The following is a 20,401-nucleotide window of genomic DNA, read 5'->3' as shown; positions in this document are numbered from 1 at the left end:
ATAGTCCTGTGGCACAATATTGCATTTCTATGGAAATTTGTTTTCAACCTGCTCTACCTAAATGCATATGAAATATTAAACTATCCCATGAAAAGTTCTGCCTTAACCACATCGAAGTTTTGTTTTTTTGCAAAAAAAAAAAAAAAAAGCAAAAAAAAAATGGTCTTGTTAAAAAATAAACACATTTAATTCTGACTGATTTTATATAGATTTTATATAGATTTTATATAGATATAAGAGCTGAGGTGAGGGTGAATACAAATTTAACCCCCAGACAAAAACAAATTGGTTACAATGTCCCAGAATGACCCAGGAACAACAAACCAGGGTTACTATCTGTCAAAATCTAAAAACTGATGTCACAATCTGCTGTAAAGTGAATTTTAAAACAACGTAGACTAAAACTCGCCGCTCCTAAACCAAAACCTTCAAGCTCAACGGAAATATGCAAAGACAAGCCAAACACATTCTGGAGAAAAGTCTATAATCAGACAAAATAAAGATTAAGACATTTAAACACCGTGATAGAAAAAAATGCCAAGACGAGGCTTTCACTCATGCATGGCGGTAGCAGCATCATTCTAAGGGTCTGCTTTCATACACACTTCCTCTGTGGTAAATACAGTAAGGCACAATGAAGGAGGAGGACTGACAAATATGTCAGCTTCTCCTGTAGAAAGTAATCAGATGACTGAAAGCAGCTGGGTTTTTCAGGAGGATAATGATCTCAAAAACACAGCAAGCTGCTTTAGAACTGGATATAGTCTGCTAACATTTGCCATCTGTGATCACTTTGGTTTTATTCCGTATGAAATATGTCTAAACCAAACTGTGATGATTTAAATGAGCTCTAGCGTTTCTGACATACAGAGAGCTCATATACCCAACTAGAATCAAGACAGGACGTTGTAATTGGATACAAAAAAAAAGGCTTTGGTTAAGAGACCTTTAGCTAAATATCATGGAGGTGTGTGTGTATATAAATGAAGCACATTTATATTTCTGATCCTGTATAAATGAAAGACAATCTGCAATAAATGTAAATTCTGCACCAGGCTCTTGCTTTTTTTAGCCTAACTGATGTTTTGTGTTGTTCTGTAATTCCAGTCTGACAAATAAGCGGTTTAAACGACAAGTGCATGTAAATTTTTGACCAGCACGGCATATAGAAGTGGCCCTTGCAAAACGGCAGCTAACAGTGCTGCAAACAAACCAAAGGAAGCCCAGAAATATAATTTCCATTGAATTTTCTCCTTTAACAGACCACTAATGTAACATTACCCACATTAGCTGCCGTGCCCACATACACACACAACCACACACAAACACGCCCACCTGGTAATGGAAGACTGTGTTGAGTTTCTTTCGACCATCCTCCATCACTGAGGAGTTGTCCAGATCCTGCAGGAGCTTGCTGTTGCTCCCTGAGTCAAACCACTCTGTAAGGAGGAATGGGATGAAGAAGGTGGAAATCTGAGACAATTTCATTTTTAAATTTGGAGAAGAATAGGCGAGACAAATGGCAGCCATGCTTCAGCTCTATGTCTTGACCTGTGGAAATATTCTCAGGCCATTAATCAAATCAGCTCTGCAGGCTCTGCAGCCTCTGAAAGCAATAACTCTTTGTGATTATGACTGTACACTCTCCTCAATGCATTTTGTCATTTATTATATTGCAGCCTCAGGTTAGTTGGGCTTCATGAGAAGAATTGACCTTTTTGCAAAGGAGATTACTATATCTTGGAGAGCTTGAGGAGGGGAAAGGATGGAAATAATCAGAGGAAATGTGTTCTTACCCAGGTCCACATCCTCCGCTCGAGGCCACTGAGAGAAAGGCAGGTTTTTATAAAAGGCTTCAATAATTTTTTCTTTAACTTGGCAGATCGTGTCAGTGTTCATGACCCTGACTGACAGCGAGTCCATGCCACAGCCCTGGAAGGACACGTTGATGTTCTGCAGACCAAAAATAAACAAAAAGTGTGTCACTTAAACTGAATGGATTGTTTGGTGAAAAATGAGCAGCAAGTGTCGGAGTTCTGGGACCTGTGGCTTGGCCTCAATGTTCTCACGGAGAAGCCACTCCTCGTTGAGGGTGTAGCGGGCTTTCCCTGTGAGGACGTCTATTGAGCCCTTGTTGATCTGCTGCTTGATTGCACAAAGAAGCAGGAAAAAAGGCTCGCCCACCGTTTCCTAGAAAATAAGACTCAAGTCAGCAAATCTTTCTTTGAATCAAATCCCCTCTCAGCATTCCTTTTGATCCTTACTTTCAGGTAGCTGAACATACAGATGGACATCCAGTTGGTCAGCATCTTCTCCACGACGGACTCTGTGCGCCGCAGCATCAGTTTGGGGTTCTTAGAAGCTGAAGCATCAATCAGATCCACCAGCAGGTCTTTCATGATGCTGGTATAATATTCCAGTTTGCCATGGAGGGCGATGGTGAGCAAGGATGCCAGGCTGCATCTGAAGGAGAGGTGGGGGTCAGAAAACGATTAGCAGAGGACACACAAAAAGACCCCTCCCTCCCTAAAAAACCCACAAAAACACAGTTGTGCAAATATGGTCCATCAATTTGTGGTCAGAGGAGATTTAAAAATAATAAATCACGGGAACCAAAACAAGATTTTGCTCAGCCCACTGCACCTGTGACTGCAGAGCCAAAAAAAGATCTGATCTAAAGCAGGGAGTGTCTGAGTCAGTGTCCAGAGCTACGGCCAGGGGATTTTCCCTAACAAAGCCTCTTTAATCCAGCAGGAAGAGGCTCCATCAGTCAGTAAGTGCTGACGCTGTGCAGGGACAGGGATGCGGTCTGCCTCTGGAAATTCTTTCTGATTCACGGTGACTGCCTAACATTGGAAAACCTCAACAATTATTTAGTTTACCTCAATATTGACTTGACCTGTTTCTGCCTGTGTGAGCATGTGTGTGTGTTTGTGCAGCAAAAATAGAAAACACAACACTAAGCGCGGTAGAAGCATTTTACATGTTGTCATAAATAATTTGTTTGAGAAAAACAGAGTAACATCTGGCATTCAGCAGGAGTTTCTTACTTAAGGCAAATATTTTCTTTTTTTGTTGCCCTTATTTTTATCATGCCTTAGCTAAAAAAGAACGTCCATTGTTTTCATCACCTTCTTTTCTGTTGATATCTTCTTGCTGCAAGGCAGCTAATGTGACAAACTGCTTTTCAGAGGAACGACGCAGAGAGCAGAGCGAATAAAAAAGAACAATGTCAGTCAGAAAAACTAAAGAATGCCCCAGAAGTGGTTAAAATTCCACTAACCCTGGAACTAGGTCATTATTAACAATTTTACTTGTCTAGCTGTTGTGGGAAAAAACGTGCACCAGTCAATTAGCCATTTTTTTACGGCTCTCTAACCAGCAGGTTAAAATGTATGAGGAAAAACTCCAATCATTTTCGGTCAATGAAGGCAATTATGCAGTTTATTCTTTGATAATTTCTTTTTTTTTTCAATTGGATAAACATTAGGGGACCCACTTATGACCACATAGTTAGTTTAATCCAGACTTAAAACGAACTATTAAAGAAGCTGCAGCCCTTTATTTGTCTTATGAGACTTACAGTTTATAGGAAATAAAAATAATTGTTAAAATCATTACCAGCGCCTCAAACCTCAAAGAAATCTGCAAGTTGGTAAAGCCTGCTACGAGCATCTTTATTGTTAAGGTAAAGAAGAGTCTGCTTAGTTTACAATAAGGTACATACCTATGTATGTTTAAATATAGAAAAGGACGTACATGTATCTATATGTATTAAATGTCTGGTTCTCTTATGGCTTACTATAGCTTAGCAGATGACCTATTGTGTTTGAATCCCCAGACAGCTCCCTCTGTTAGTGTTTGTCTGAGTCTGTCAGTGGTGGCTGAGCTGTATAAGTGGCCACTTTGCAAAGGTCAACTCCAAACAAAAGGCTAAGTCATTTTTAATGGTCTGCTTTAACCTTCAGACAGAGCAATGTAGTTTAGATTTTATATCAGAAAAATAAAGGTAGGAATAATATTTACTGTTCGAAATTTCACAACCCTTAATGGCATTTCAAACATATGTCCTGAAATATAATATCCTGTTGCAACAATATTGTCTATGAAGACCATAGGTGAGACAAATTGGCGGTACCTTTGTTGTTGTTTTTTAATTTTGTACAGAACTTCAGTCTTGATAAATGTTTTTTTTTTTCCTACCAAATGCCCCCAAATTTTCTTTTTCCATTTCAAAGTGTAAGCTGAGGTTCCTTGAACTAGGTACTGAAGAGGGAAAAGCCCACAGCATCACAGATCTTTCACCATACCTACCATGGCCATGAGCTGCTCTTCCAAGTTTTCGTCTTTTGCTTTAAACCAAGCTTACCTGGAGAGTTTTCTGGGTAAAAATCAATTTTTTTAGACCGATTTGACAAAAGGATGCAATTTTAATCAGCTGTTTGCATTTATGATTGTAGAACAAAAAAGGCTTTTTCCTGACATTCCCAATAAATAACTTGGCTTCTTTTTTTTTTTTTTTACAAACACTTCATGATCCAATATCTGGCGCAGCTCTCAAGCTGTGAGCTTTAGGAGATTTAATTTCCCTTACTTATCATCCTGCTAACTGTGCATAATGGCAAGATAAACCTGGTTCCTCTTTCTAATTACTGATACAACTGTAAAGATGGGAAATTTCAGATGAGTAACTAAACACAGATCTACCATGAACTGTATGTTCTGTTGTATTTCCCAGTCTTGAGGTGTGACTAAAGGGAATGAGAATTTCTTTCAAATTTGATGACTTTTTTCCCCACGTAAGCAGGGAGTTGCGTAATACCAGTTCAATGTTTCTCAAGACTCTTATCCACTAGAATAAACTATATAGTAGTGCGCTATCAGTGAATGTATTAAAAACAAACACATATACTGAATCCTTAGTCCTCTACATGGCCGTTTCAGGTCCAGTCTGTGCCGCATGTTTTCTTCCCCCCTCGATCCCATTTCCTGACTGTTAACTTTAAAAAAAAAAAGGCCACTACTGCCACAAAGATAATAATAATAATAAAAACCCAAAATAATTCTTAAAGTGGGGTTTCTTTTACCACACATTAAATATGCTTAATCAAACATTTTTTACTGTCACTTTTTAGTGAGAGATAACTGCTGCAACGTAAGATGAGTAGGTATCTCAGGCTTTAATGTAATATCATTCAATATGTCAATATATGTGTATTCTATTACAACTAAAGCCTGCACAGCATTGAAGCAGTACATTTTGCATTTACCTGTCTCTCACAGCGAAGTCCTTCTGCTGCTCCAAGGCGTGGACGAAAGTGATCAAGAAGTGCTTGTTATTAAGCAGAGTGGAGAACAGGGTGATGCCCTCCTCCACATTAGGTTGTGTCGTGTTGTTGGCCTGGTGACAGAAGATGACAGAGGCTGGGTGAAACATTTACTTCCCTGCATGATTTCACCCTAACTGGATTACACACCTGCTGTGCCCTCACTTATCATTTCCAACACCTCTCCTCTCATGTGACCTATTCTGCGAACACCTCATCTTTCTAGCGCATCCTCTTTCCTCCGATCCTCCAGGTTTTTCGCTACAGTAGCCCCCCCCCCCAGCCCCTTACAGTGTTTGATTGTCGCTAAATGTGCGGAGTCGACTTAATGAGTGTGGTCTATCAATGGGTGCGACTAAGCAGCGGCGTGATGAAGTCTTCCCTCTGGACCGCAGCCATATGGTGTGGTTTGCAGCCTGACAGAAGGAGAACAGGGGTGTCCATTAAGATAAATGCCCGCCTCTGAGATGTATTCGCAGTGACCTGGAAAACACTTCCTGCGAAGACAATCTGGATCCAAGGCACTTCATCACCGTCAGCCAGTCTCCCCTGGCTGCCGACCTAAAACCAGCGCTGCAATCTTTACCTTCCCTCGTTAAGACTCTGCACACACACATGCGTGTGCTTTCACACTCAGCACATGTTAACACCCATGTGTGAAAGTGCACCCGTTCACCCAAAGCAAAGGTTAGATTCTACAAAGGGCTTTCAGGGGCAGCAGCCTGGGCTTCTAATGTTTTTTAATAAATGGACGATTGTTATTACACTATTTTATATGAAAGTTATAAGCCCATATCGGGTTAGTTGTGTAGTTTGTTAATTTTTTTTTTTTTAGTTATACAACTCACCACTAGTTCAAAATGTTATAACCTAACTTACCTTCATACACCAAAAGCTCTATTTGCATTCTTCATCATTATTTAAATATATTGTGAATGTTTTTTTTTATCGCGGGCGTGCTCCTGTTAGATTCTGATTTGGGGTTCTTCACCACTTCACACTGTAGTTTGACCTTTCATCTCCAGAGACTCTTTGCTTTTCTTGCTACTTTAATAGACCAACTAGAGATATCTCAATCTTTAACACCTTAAACTGTTGAAGCTCTAGTGCTCTTTTAATGCTTCTCACTTTAACATTACAAAGTCCTCTGCAGGTTAAGCTGTTTTATTCTTTAGGTTTTATTAATCTGCAGCAAGTTAACATTTGTAGATTTTATGGTAGCTTTGTTCCACTGTCAATTTTCCATAAAGGTTTTTTCCTTTCATCTAAATTCTGAAAAAAATAAAATATATTGTGTACTCTTTCCAAATTTGAACAGTCTACTCACTTGAGTTATAGACAATTGATCCTTTGGACTAAATTTTAACAGATTTGTTTTTATCATTATGATATACGTAGGTCGATAGACTGATTTATTTATATATTAAAATAAGGTTTATTGAAAATTATTCCTCCCATTGTAGTTTTGTAAACAACCTTTTTTGGTTAAAATAGATTTGTCAAGCATGGATCATTTCATACAAACCACAGCTCTGGTTATACCTGCCTGGATTACTTTCTGCACCCCATGAATACTGAGTAGTTTTCTGTAAGGTATTCAGCCTGTAAGGAAATGTTTTTTTTTTTGTGTTGTTATTATTATAATTTACCAGACAAGGTAACTCAAAGTAATTTTACGTTGAATCCAGCATTAACCCTCTTCAATCTATCATATCTTATTATAGGCAACTAACCCAATCAAGGATCAGATATAAAATACACTGAAATTATGCTGCTATGTCTGAATATGTTTATGACTATTCATCTCCCTATGACTAATGAAAAATGGGGGAAAAAACTGATATACATACAGGAATATGGTTTCTTAGGGGTATACATGCATGGGCATGAAATGTTGGTATTTATTGGCAAAAAGATTAATGACATGCAGACTTGTAGTACAGATAATATTTTTAGGGAACCTTTTAGCAATGACAAAAGATAATTATTTAAAACTTACAATTGGTTGTAGATCAATCTGTCAATCTATTGTCCTTTTTCATATGAAAAAGAATGTGTGTGGTTAGAGCACCTCATCTAGTTTCAGCCAATGAGCCAACATCTTCCTATATTTGGCTTTAATTAGCTTACTGAAGATAAATTTGCTCATAGGGGAGGATTTTAAAGATATACCACTGTCTAAAAACCATCAAATAGCACAATGGCCGTCATATCGGCATTAAGATAAAGTCACAAATCTCAATAAGGTTGTCCTGAGTGCTAATCATTGATAAGATCACCATGAATCCTCAGAAAGACTGAATGTTATCTAGCAGAGAATGAGATCCTGTTTTTTTTAGTTTTTATTTAATGGATATGATTCTCCTCTTTACTCTGCATAAACAGTTATCAGGGTTCACATTAAAACACTTTACCTAAACCAGTCCTACAAATGGAACACAGAGAGCATTTATTTAATCAATGTTCGAAAGAAATCATGAGCTGAGATGTAAAAAAGCCCAAACAACAAGTTATTTATATCTCACAAAGGGGAATCTGTACAGATGATATGGATGGTCCCCACTTTAGAAACCATTCATAAAAATTGAGGAGATGAAAAGCAAAAATCTATTTTTGGCAAAATATCTCTCTTTGATGTGGACCTTGCCTAAGAATGACAATAGCAGACCTTCACCTGCCAGTCCTGAAGCAGCGGGTGTGTCTCTGGCAGTGCCCGAGGTCCCAGAGAGTCATTCTCGTAGTTGTGACGAACCAGGCTGTTCTCATAATCTGAACACATCTGAAAACGCACATAAAGACACACACAGAACAACTTTAAAACAAAGTATGCTGGTTTTTTTTGTAAACACAGGAAGGAGAGACTAGGAGGGAAAATAATGAGCTGGGCTCTGGTTGTTGCCGTTTGCACTGGCGTCCAGAAATAAAAAAAAGAGAAGTTATTAAAAGATTGTGTGAAAGAATCAAATTGTGGTAAAACCAGAAGTTAGGAACAGAGAAAGCTTTTCTAGACAAAGTGAAGCTGAGCTAAAAAGCAGCCTTCTCAGCTCAGTCTGTCATTTGAGGACAGCTACATTTGGCCTGTGTTCTGACTGCGTCTAACGCTGCTTTGTGTGTGTAATCTCAGACAGCCAAATGCTCTTCTGGGGCATAAGGGACAGTGTTTGCTGTTTTGTGGGAAAACTTTTGATATATGATGGCAGGGATACAACAACCCAATTCTAAGTGCAGACTCCATCCATCTAGTGTCCACTCTACAACCAGTATGGCTTGAAATTGTGCAATGTCATCTATGGTTGCAAAACAGAGAGTGGGTGAGCTGAGAGAGGAAAATTTGCTTGTCTCATTGCCCGTCATTGTTCTGTATCCTTGAAAGTTTTGTCTGTATGTGTAGAAAAAAACAGAAATTTGCCCACAGTTTACCTAAGTGCCAGATCTCAGATCAGGAAAAATGCCTACCTATTGGGAACACATTAACTCTCCTGCAGGATACTAAACTGAGCCAAGTTTACTCAACATTTATCATGTGTTTAAAAGTTCCAAGGTGAATTTGTATCCTGCATATTACCAGCAGTGGAAAATGTTTAAAAGAGAGAGGCGGATAGGGAGTAATACAAATATGAAAACCCCCGGTGAGAAAAATGGCAGTGTCAGTCTGCCAGGCGGACTCAGATAACAGGCTAAAAAAAGGTTTCTCACCTTGGGGAAGAAAGTGCGAGTGACAAACTGTTTGTACTCCAAGAAGGGGATGCCCTGGCTGCGATTCAGCTCTTTGGTCAGATCTGTCATGTCTGTTTGCAGCTCTGCAAAGCCTGCAAGGATGAAAAACAAAAAACAAAACAACAAAAAGAACTATGAAACCTGATTTCTGAATCACAAAACTTTTTTTTACAAAGAAAAATATATAAAATGCGTCTGGGTTCTGATGCTATGTTTACAGTGCAGGGTCATATCCTTGATGAATATTAAACAGAGAAAAGTGTAATCCTGTGATCTTTTTCCCTGTTTCTTTGCCAGATTGTGCAGCCCATCTCAGTACGGAGGCAAATATTTACCAAATGCCAATCACACCAACCAAATCCGGCTGAGGATTTGATCCAAAACATATGTGCAGGCAGAGGTTTACATGCAGAAACAGTATCAGCATGTCCAGGCACTGGCTCCTACCTACACACCAATGCTGCAGCAGGGCTATGTTTCAGCAGAGGATAAAGCTCTCCTCTAATGAGGGCCTGCAAATGTTTTATGGGAACATGCTTCATTTCAAAACAGGGGAGACGTATTTGGGTTATATTTGTAATTTTGTTGGAGTCTGTCTATTGTGAAACAATAAAATAGCAGACTAGAGTGATTTCAGAGCACCTTACAAAAGGCTGGACTTTTTCCTTTCATCATATTTTCACATTACAACCACAAATCTTGATGTTTTTTTGTTTGGATTTTATTTCAGACCACCACTAAGCAGTGCAAGCTTTTTTATGAGAAAGAAAAGAGAGCATTGTTTAAAAAAAAATCCAAATAAGAACACTTAAATAAGACAGATAAAATCGAGTGTGACCAATTGCTTTTAAGACATTACCTCTATAATCTGTTATTTAATAGAAATATTTTCAAAACTTAGTTGAATCCATTTTCTTCATGTATTCAGGGGTATGCCGAAAGTTTTTTGCCCAGTGTTCTCTAAAATAGCCTAAGTTAAGTTAGAACAGATGGTGACTTCACACGGTCTCTGGATTTCAGTCCAGACTTTGACCAGGTATTTCTGTCCCATAGATCTGATTTGATCTGAACTAATCTGTTCTTGCTCAACACTATTTTTTAAGCAACCTCCTTGTCTCTGCTAAAAAGAAGTTACACTACAGCATGATATTTCCTCCATCATGCTTTCACTGCTGAAATAGATTGTTTGAGATGATGTGCCTTTTTTCTCCTGCTTGTAGGAAAAAAAAGGTTCTGTGAATGAATAAGTGCTCTAAACAGTCTCAAAGCCTTGGAGTTGAGCTTTTTTCCATCTGCATAGCCATGTTATAAACCATTTTCTTCATGTATGCTCCAGTAAGACCACTCTAGTTTCATAAAAAGTTCCTCTAAAGAATTACTGCAGGGCTATTATTTGCTACTTTTTTCATTATTACACTTTTTTGCTCAGTTTTTTAATAAATAAAGCCCTTTGTGTATATTTACAATAACAATTCCGGTTCAGTACTGTGCGTGATGCAGCAGGTAAACAAGGAAGAGGCATACTGCAGCTAAGCCATCAATTCACACCTCCTAGTGATGTATGAAAATAATGAAGAAAGGTCTAAGATCCAGTGTCAAAAAAAATACACAAAAAAATGATATTGAAAGAGGGGTAAAATTAACAGCATTTGGAATGCAGTATGAATTGGTGTTCAAACTGCTGTCCTTATGAGCTACTTAAATAGCAGACGGTGACATTACTATTTATGTTGGCTCATTGCTCCTATTGCTGAAATTCTATTTAGGCTCAAAAGGGACTATCAAAACACTATCAAGATGAAAGCTTGAGATGTATAACCTTATTTTATCTCGATCAAATAATTTTTTTTGTGCACAGGCAAATACTGTAGCTACTGTGCACCTATTTAAGTTATCTCTTAAACCAGATAACATTGTTTAGTCTAGATTAGATGAAAAAGGTCACATCACAAGCCATCCCTGTGCTTCTATTTTCACACAAATCTTCCTGTTTAAAGCAATATCTGAACCATTAGTTTCCTGTCGCCTTTTAGCCCTCCTTTTTTTTGAAGTGCTACTTTCCCCTAAGCAGCAGGATCCCTCGTTTGGTGCGCACTCACCATGAACTCGTCTACAAATCTATCTGTGTCCTCTGACTAAATAACCTCGCTTCTCTTCTCCCTCCCACGCCTCTGCTTCTTCCCCCTGCTTGGGTCTCTCATTCTCGTTCCTATCGCTTCCTCCCTCCATTTTTCTTTTTTCTCTATCCCCCCCATCTCTGCTCCATAAATCTGGGCACTCAGACATGCAGTGGCCTTCACTCTGGTCTCCTCTTTTGCTCAGATGAACACATAAACGTAAAGATGCACAGTGGCACTCTTCCTATATGCAGGACGGACGATGTGGCCACATGCGTATGTGTGTGACTGATCATTTGTCATTTTATGTGTTTTATGAGTCATGCTTACTAGGCACAAATCTGTCCACTTTTGTGTCTCCTTCCCACTTCAGAGGAGACAACCTTAAAATCAAATGCCCTTTTGCACGCAAACACAAGGACATATTGAAACAGGCACAAACGAGGTCTAGAAAGTCAGTGTTCGTCATCTAAACCTACCTTTCCGGATCTCATCTCTGATCTGGGACTCCATCTCTTCCATTTGGAGAAGAGTTTTCTGCCAGTAGCGTTCAGCTCTCCGGCTCTTTGTGCAGTAAACAACAAGAGCTGCAAACAACAGCAAAGAGTGAGAAGAACAACCCCTGTTTCACATACTAAGGAGTCAAAAAGGCTCCAAAAGATATTCATTAACAGTTTTCAGAACAAAGCTTCTCTTTCATTGTTTTTTTAAATAAATTCAATTTGTTACAGATAGAATGAAACATTATCCATGTTGTGTAACAGCTAAATATAATTCATGCTCCCAGCCTCACATCACTAGCATCACCGATAAAATGTCTGGCAGAAAACAGAAGGGCTTTTGTGAATATATGATCCAAAATAGAAAACGGTGTGAAAATACACACTGGCACTAATTTTCAACCATACACCTGGCAAGCAGACCACATCAGTCTCTGATAACAATGAACAGCACACGGACACACACAAAGACAAAGGGAGTAACACTACAGTCTTTGTGTGTCTGATACTAAAGTGGGATGAAGCAATTGCAGGAAACTACAAGCCTAGAATTCCTTTTATCGCTTTCCACATCTGGAGCATCCATTGCTGCAGCAGGCAAACATCCATCATCCTCTGGAAAAGCACTTGTGCGTGTGTGCTGGACCTACCCACTGTGCACAACAGCAGCAGCACACAGCACACCACAATGGACACCACGATGGCCATCTCGCTGCCGCCAAGCTGCACTTTGGTGATCATGTGGCGAAAGTTCCCCACTTGCACCTGGAAGAGAAAGAAAAGCAGCATTGAAAACTGGGTCACATTTCCTGAACATCATTCCTACCTTTTTGTTATTATCTTATCTTACTGAGGTAATCCTAAAAACCAACGGTCATAATGACCATGAAATGTGATGGTTTTAGTACTTCCCTCTATCATTTTATCAGTGTGTAGCTTTTGATGAAAATGAACATGATATAGGAAGCACAAATGCAGAAACAACAGCTGTGTTTAATTAAATATGATTGAAATATAATTAAATCACAAATGTAACAATTTGGATGATATCATTTAACCCCAGTTCTTGAACTTCAGTATAACTGCAGCTGATGTTACTTAGGCAGATTTACAGGAAATGTTTATATCAACTATTAGCCAGTCTAATAGTCTACCAATGGCAAGCTGTTCTGTTCTTTAAATCCTCAAAAACAGCTATAAAAATAAAGTTTTAAGACAATGAATGGCTTTAAACGAAGAATTATTAATTGTTATTAAATTAAACTATTCAAACGAGATGTAGTGAATAAAAACAAATAAAAAAAAAAACTTAAATGACACTTAGTTATGGGCTGGCCAAGATAATAAAGGGTTGAAGTTTTAAAGATTAACAACATGACATTCATATGGTTTTAGGTCCTTGCGCCAAATGAATGTTTACTGAAGTGATGCCAGGTGCTAGTTAGATGCCAGAATAAGGCTCCTGGACTTCTCTATAACTTACATGGATGACAAATGTAATCACTTGGAAATATTTTTGGATGTGCAAAACACAGAGTAATGGTGTTGAAGGTGAAGGATAACACAAGTCACTCTATTAAGGTGACAGGATTTAAATTCACAGAAGTTTGTAATCGAGATGTTTCATCATTTTAGCAGCAGAAAGAATAACTGTTGCTTTTATGGTCTTGTTGTTAACACCTACTGTACATCACATTTCTATTTTAACTCTGGGTAAATAATGGCATGATGTGGTACTTTTACTTAAACATATCATTATTTAAATGTATACTGCCTCCAGTTTAATGACAGGGAACTGAAGAAAAGTGCTGGTGCTGGACCTACTGTGCTACCTAAGGTTTTTTTTTTCTTAGTGACTGACCTGGTAGATAGCTTACCAAGTCAGTCACTGAAAAAGTCAAACACAATAGAGACATGCTTGATGTTGAAACTGTAAAGTGAATTAATGAGATAAAAACAATACAAGTAAAAACCAAAGCATATTAGGCATATGAATTCTAATGTTTGGGTTGGAATGAAATGTTGCTAGTTGAAATTTCCTTTTACATCTTGAAACCATAAAAAATAGATTTTTGTTTAGAAATGCAGTAAATGTAGAAAACAATGTTTTAATCTTCTTATTAATTAATGAAAAAAAAGCATAGTGTAAATATTTTGGGTGCTTTCAAATGTCTTCTCTTGGTGAGAAACTTGGAAAAATTTTATCTTCATCCCGTAAATTCAATGCAAAAAGTACCCAGGTTGGGAATTGAACCTGCAACCTTCTTGCTGCAAGGCAGCAGTGCTACCCACTGAGCATAAACATACGTCTGAATTCATATTGAGCCTAAAAATAAAATAGATTCTCACTTTTCTAAGCTGTGTGTTCATAATATCCTCATGACCTTTGTCCAACATGTCTGTGACCTGCTTTCAGAGAACAACAATAGTTTCCCTCTGAATTTAATCAGATTTCCACCAAGTTTAAAGCTTGTTTACCAAAGTTCAAAATCCCATCAGCATCAAAGTACAATATTTACAGCCTATAGATAACTCTCTGACTTCATTTTCAGAGTTAAAATCCTCATGTACTGAAATAAATTAAACTTTATTACAACCTGGCTGTTAGGTTTACAACAAAGGCTATTTAAATAAAATTGTAACATTGCATACTTTGACATATATTAGTTTAGCAATATTAATACTCCATATATTATATATATATATATTTATTAAGTGTGCAGTTTATTCGGAATCATCATAACTAACTAAACATAACTAGAGGATAAAATCAATGCATCAGCGTTTCAGACAGGCTTAAAACGAGCAGTGGATGTTAGCAGCGGTAAATAAAGCTGCTGTAGACTAAATAAAATGAAATAAAGGAATAAACTTCTCAAGGTGAGTTAATTTTAGCTACTGTCCCTGGGTATGTGCTTGAGGTATAATAACCTTTTATTTTCCTTTTCTTTTAAATTTCTATCCCACAACATACAGGCGGTAAAGTGTATTTGAAAGACAGATACAAAGATGAAGAGAGAAAGATAAGGAAAACAGAGCAGGTATAAGAAGGAACAACATTAAAGGAGTCATTTAGTATATTTTTATCCCAGAACTGCACCAGAATAGCACATTCAGATTCACATATGAAAATACTTTTTCCCCCCTGTGCTTTATGCAGCTTCACAGTTAATCTTAAGTCATGAACAAGCCCTTTAAGCTCTTGTCTTTTTCAGTCTCTTTACTCCCAGGCTTTGCTGAAACCTTTGCCCCTTTTAGCTGCAAAGTGGAGCCTCTAAAAGCCCACTGCAAGCCCACCAAGTAATTATTTTTTTAATGATTTCGAAAAAAAAACTTTTCTAATCTACAGTGCTGGGTAATATCATTCACATCCCTTGAACTTTTTAAATTTTTTCCTCATTACAACGCAAACTTTATTTTGTTGTGATTTTTATTTGTTAGTTCAACACAAAGGGCTGTTAAACTGCGGAAAGGAAGTAAAATATTTCAAATAAAAATCTACAATTTCCCCTACAAGGATTTTTGGGGTTTCAAAAATCTTTTGAAACCCCAAAACAAACTACAGTGAGACCAGTTTATTTCAGTAATCTAATTACTTCAGAGGTTTGTTGGAGAATATGTGAAGAAATACCATGAAGATTTAGAAACACAGCTCACATGTCAGGGAAAATTGGGGAGAAGTTTAAATAAGTAGGTTTAAATTATAAAACAAAATATATATAATTTGATATTCTTCATATCGGCACAACTGCAAACCTACCAAGACATTGAAGTCCAACTAAACTGGCAGGTTGAATAATCAGAGCAATAATCATACAGAAAACCAAGAATCTCTGGGTTATTCTGAAGGAGCTGCAGAAATCCTAAATTCAGGTTGGAGAATCTGAAGACAGGAAACCTATTAGTCATGTTCTCCACAAAGCTTACCTCTTTGGAAGGCAGGTAGGAAGATAGTTTAAGGAAACATGAAAGAACTTAGGCTAAAAGTGTTCCTCAAGACACATAAGGGATCCAGCAGATATCTGGAAGAAACTGCTATGGTTAGATGAGACAAAATGAGAACTTTTTGTCCCACAATCTGAAACCCAGTAGTAGAAACGTCATGTTTGTTGGGATCCTCAGGCTTGCCCACCAGAGGGCGCCGAGGATCCTCTTCTGCTCTCTTTGTTTTTTCCCTTAGGTTTGGAGTTACTGTGGGGATCTGGAGATTACCCTCTTTCTCCAGCAGGATGCGCTGTGGGTCTTCTGGAGCTGGAACTTTCCTGCACACCTGTTCCTAATCCTCTCATTAGAAGACCTCTCCTTTATAAGCTCCTGCCTGACCTTGATCCCACACCGCAGTGTTGATCTTAGTTGGTTAGCTTCCTGAACCTTCTGCTATAGACTGAGTCTTGGTTGTTCCTAGGTTGAGACCAGATTCTAATCTCTCCTTTTCTGTGCCTCTCAGGAATCCTGTCTCCTCGTTAAGCACTGGATGAGCTTAAACCCCAGACTCCTCGTGAAAGCTCAGGATGAGCTTAACCTCCTGTTTCTTCGTGAAAGCTCTGGATGAGCTTAACCTCCTGTCTCCTTGTGAAGCTCTGGGAGAGCACCCTCACTGGAACCCTGTCTCTGGTCTGCAGCTCTGGGAGAGCTGTGTCACAGGAAACCAGTCTCAAGTCAGAAGCTCTTGGAAAGCCCAACCTGCTAACCCGCCCTGTTGAGCCAACCCGAGGATCCCTACGTGGTTTGAACTTGAAGACTTCTTTGAGGAGTTTCCCTAGAGGTTCCCATGTGGACTATCCCCTGTTGTTCTGTTATCCAGCCATCCCCCGCTCCCTGCACAGACTCCAGTGAACCAGACCCAGACCCATTTCAGTCCCAGTGTTAAACTTTGTGATTTTGGACTTTATTAAACATTTTGAACTTTTCCCCTGCCTCCTCCGTGTGTGTTCTGCATCTTGGGCTTGCCTCCGTTAACCCATCATGACAATGTTATTGTAGCAATTTTGCTTAGCAGGGATTCGGAAGCTGGTCTGAGAAGATCAATGGAGCAAGAAGCAAAGCTTAAGGAAAAAAAAAGAATAAAAAAGGTTTTTGTACTTGATCACAGGCTTGGTCTTTTGTACTAGAAATTTCAAAAATATTACTGTACTTATCTTACCATTACCACCTGTTCAAAAGTAATGGATATACTTTGATATATACTCCAAAAAATAGCAGCAAAATAATTTTTTTTGTTCAAAATGATGATTGAAAGCCACAATAGTTCAAATATACAGCATATATTTAATATCTATTCTTAGGACTTGGTTTCAGCCTTTCACATTTATTCCACAATGCATATTTAGTTTCTAAAAAACAAGAACACATTTTTCTAAGTACCCTACTTAAAGCATGTGCAGCTAAGCATTCCTTAATAAGGGCACAGGTGCTGGTTCATACAGAGAAATGCCCATCCATTTTGTAATGGAGACAGGTGCAGATGCAAATAGAAACCCATACTGTAGGTTATGAAAAATCTTCCCTCTGTTCTGAAGAGTCGCCCAGCTCAAACTAACCCAGATTTGTTAAGATGCGAACTTTCCCTTCTTGCTTTTGATAAGTCAGCACGGTTCTCTGTGGTCCTTTCTCCCTCCTCATCTGCAATCCCAGCATACTTCATAAAAAGAGACTCAGATAAAAAACCCTCCAATCCTCACACCAAATCCTTCTTCATACTACTCTCTGGGGGAACCAAACTCATTGGGCTCTCTGCTGTCAGCATTCCTTCATCCTTCTTCCAGTTTTGGTGCTTATTTACACGGCACAGCCGGAGAAGGCCTTCTTTTTCCAGAGACTTCACTGCTGTGACCCGGTGTAATGGAGGGGAAAATGCCATTGTTCCATGTTCTTGTTTTGCTCAGGGTAGAAAAACATTGCTTCCTCACGTCTACTGCTGCTGTACTTCAGAGCCAAGCACAACACAGGCATGCAAAAATAGATCTGCCTCTGAAAGTAAGAGAAAAAAACACTAATGGCCGCAAAACTTTGCCTGAACGCAGCATATAGGCATTTATTTAAATCTGCCGACACAAAAGAAAATAAATGCTAGGGCTATATTTACAGCCTTGTCAAATCCCCACACTTCTCGATTGCTCATGTGCAGACAGCCCACCCATTACTGTTATGACACCTCCTCTGACCCTTGCCCTCCGTTCAAGTGGTTGCTAATTACCCCTGTTTATTCTGAGTGATCTTGATCGACAGAAGGGGCGGGCAGCTACCTGAGCATGCCACAGGTACACAAGAGGGAACTGAGGGAGTAATGAGTTTCTTATTCCTATTTCTGTAAAAAGAAAATGGAGGAAAATGCTCTCAGAGCACAACTCAGCTGAGGAAATTTCAGAGCTATCTTATCAAACCCCAATCAGTTCAGCTCATTTAAAATATGGTTGAAATGCTTTACTCCTAATAAAGCTCTCCTAAAACAGACCAAAATGGATAGCAACGTGTGAAAGATAGAAACCCGTTAGTAGGACAGATTTATGCTTTTATTTTCTAACTTGGAAGAAAAACAATCCCACTGGGAAGTTAGATCACCACTGACTCAGAATAATGGTGCAGCAACGTGAGTGAGAAAACAGAAAGGCGTAAAGATCTGTTGATAAATACAGCATGTCACTGTTTTGTTGTTACGTTGTGTCACTAAGTGACAGCTCAACACTCCAGCTAATGTTATAGTGTCATGGTAGGATACCCGAAACCATTCATAAAACACTAACACTGTGTGGCTAAGACATCTTACATTCGGCGCATGGGTTTATGCACACCAGATCTGTTTGAGTTAACATCACAGATGGTCCTGATTCTGACTAAATATTTGGCTTAAATGCTAAATGACAGATGGGTGAGGAGCTGGAATTATTAAGGTCTGTTGAGCAATATTTTCAAAAGGAGATTAGATAGAGTATGGCTGTGTTGTTCATACTTACGGTGACAGGAAGTTCACTTTCGCTGGAACTCAGCTGCCCGTTGATGGTGCAGTGGAACAGCTGGTCATTATGGAAGCTGATGTTACAAGGATAGGAGCCAATCATCACCAAGTATTCCTCCGGCACTAGCTCGAGCTCGCTCGGCACTTTCTGCTGCAGAAGAAATTTAAAAAGCAATATCAGCTGTGCAGCGCTGAGATTTGGGTCCACTTTGAACAGGCCTGGATCATATAGATGCAAATCTTTCACTCAATGTAAAGCAGGCTGTAATACTACCATTTGTCCTATTGAATAAATGTTCACATTTTACAGGGTAATTCTGTTAGATAGACCCACACAAATGTTCAACCATTAAAATACCTGAAAAGAGTAATGTGCTTTTTTTTATTTAGAATCCTCTACAATCATTCTACAGAATACAACCCATTGGAAACAGTTTCCTTCAGATTTCAGTTAATTGGAAAATGGGTACAACATCCAGTGTGATAGATAATAGAGCTAATAAAACAACCAGCGCTTTAATGGGATGGTTTAGCATAGAGCAGATCAACATTCTAGAATAACCCAGTCAAAGTGTTAACCTAAATCCAGCAGAGAAGCGATGGTGAGATGTCAAAACTGCTGATTACAGATGCTCTCCATCCAGTCTGACGGATCTTAGAAAAATAGGAATGAGCTTATATCTTCTTCTCTAAATGTCCAAAGCTTGCTGCTAAAGTCTTGCTGCTAATTACAGCAAAGGGTGTAGTGCTCAGTTTAAAAATTACACACACTATTTACTGATTATGTGATTATTATAGGAAACAGGATACATATACATTTATCATAAGGAGAGTAAAGGGGTTAAAATATAAGCACATCATGTTTTTATATTTCAAATGTAAAAAAAAACTGAAATGCATTATGTGAATTTCTTTTTACTTAAAAAATATATTTATGACTAGAAGTTTTAATGAAATGCTTGATTGAACTTTACCTTTCCCCAAACAATCCCACTGATCCTGTCTGAGTCCAGAATTACAGTCTCAGCGCCTTTACAGAAATCTGTAGCAATAAATCTCACTGTCCTACTTCTATCCACGCCCCCCATCCTCCTCATCTTCCTCACTGCTGGGAGATATGGTAATTAAAGGGACCCTCCTCTGATTTTCCGCTTTACGTGTGACTTTAAGTCATGCGGAGTGGCAGACCTCAACCGTTTAATACAGTTCCACTTTGTCTTCTTGAGGTCCACAGGGAGCTTTCTACAGTCTGAAAGAGATGATTCCTACTGCAGGTGACATCGTCTCCACTGCTTTGGGCTTTACACACTGTTGGCTTGGAAAGTGAAGGATGTTTATCTGCCAGTTAGGGTTCAGTAACATTTTTAATTAGGAAGCATTTTGGGAAATTTGTAAAGCTGGGCCTCATCTAAAGTCATTCCAAGCATGTCTATTAATCTAAAAGTGAGGATAGATCAGCATTTTCTACTTCATCTCACATTTATGCATCTGCTGCAAATTCCAAAGTGATCTGAAAGGATGAGATTAAATTGGTGGATTATTCCTTTAATGTGAAATACATAAAGACTCTGTGGGTTTTATGGATTTCTACTTAGAGCTTCTTCTGCAGACAGTTAATTTGGGCCTGCAGGGATTTTTTATTGGGTCTCATTTTTACTGCTTAACTTGTTCAATGCAAAAACACTCTGTTCTGATCAGTGGTGGTTGTTCCTTTTCAAGATTAGGGCTCTGCATCAAAGGTCCAGCCAGTTGAGTGTTCTGCAGAAAATCTTGAATCTTCTGTAA

The 20,401-nt window shown here is 38.6% G+C and overlaps 1 protein-coding gene across 4 annotated transcripts in view; it reads right to left on the bottom strand.

The window, feature by feature from the left end:
• plxnd1 (plexin D1) overlaps window positions 1-20,401 on the bottom strand; it is a 114,503-nt gene that overhangs the window by 18,578 nt on the left and 75,524 nt on the right. Inside the window, exons 19-28 of one of the 4 annotated variants that reach the window (XM_038271345.1) lie at window positions 18,615-18,764; window positions 12,312-12,426; window positions 11,641-11,748; window positions 9,024-9,136; window positions 7,996-8,106; window positions 5,271-5,401; window positions 2,265-2,463; window positions 2,044-2,190; window positions 1,797-1,953; window positions 1,336-1,439 (exon numbers count right to left, since the gene is read on the bottom strand). In XM_038271345.1, coding sequence (XP_038127273.1) covers window positions 1,336-1,439; window positions 1,797-1,953; window positions 2,044-2,190; window positions 2,265-2,463; window positions 5,271-5,401; window positions 7,996-8,106; window positions 9,024-9,136; window positions 11,641-11,748; window positions 12,312-12,426; window positions 18,615-18,764 — 1,335 coding nt within the window. Of the gene's footprint in view, window positions 1-1,335; window positions 1,440-1,796; window positions 1,954-2,043; window positions 2,191-2,264; window positions 2,464-5,270; window positions 5,402-7,995; window positions 8,107-9,023; window positions 9,137-11,640; window positions 11,749-12,311; window positions 12,427-18,614; window positions 18,768-20,401 lie in introns of all 4 variants that reach the window. The other 3 variants (XM_038271347.1, XM_038271346.1, XM_038271344.1) reach the window with 3 other exon arrangements.

Source organism: Cyprinodon tularosa, unplaced genomic scaffold (assembly GCF_016077235.1).
Source record: "Cyprinodon tularosa strain WSP-4 unplaced genomic scaffold, ASM1607723v1 ctg8, whole genome shotgun sequence".
Taxonomy (NCBI): domain Eukaryota; kingdom Metazoa; phylum Chordata; class Actinopteri; order Cyprinodontiformes; family Cyprinodontidae; genus Cyprinodon; species Cyprinodon tularosa.
This window is presented reverse-complemented; position numbering and strand designations above follow the sequence as displayed.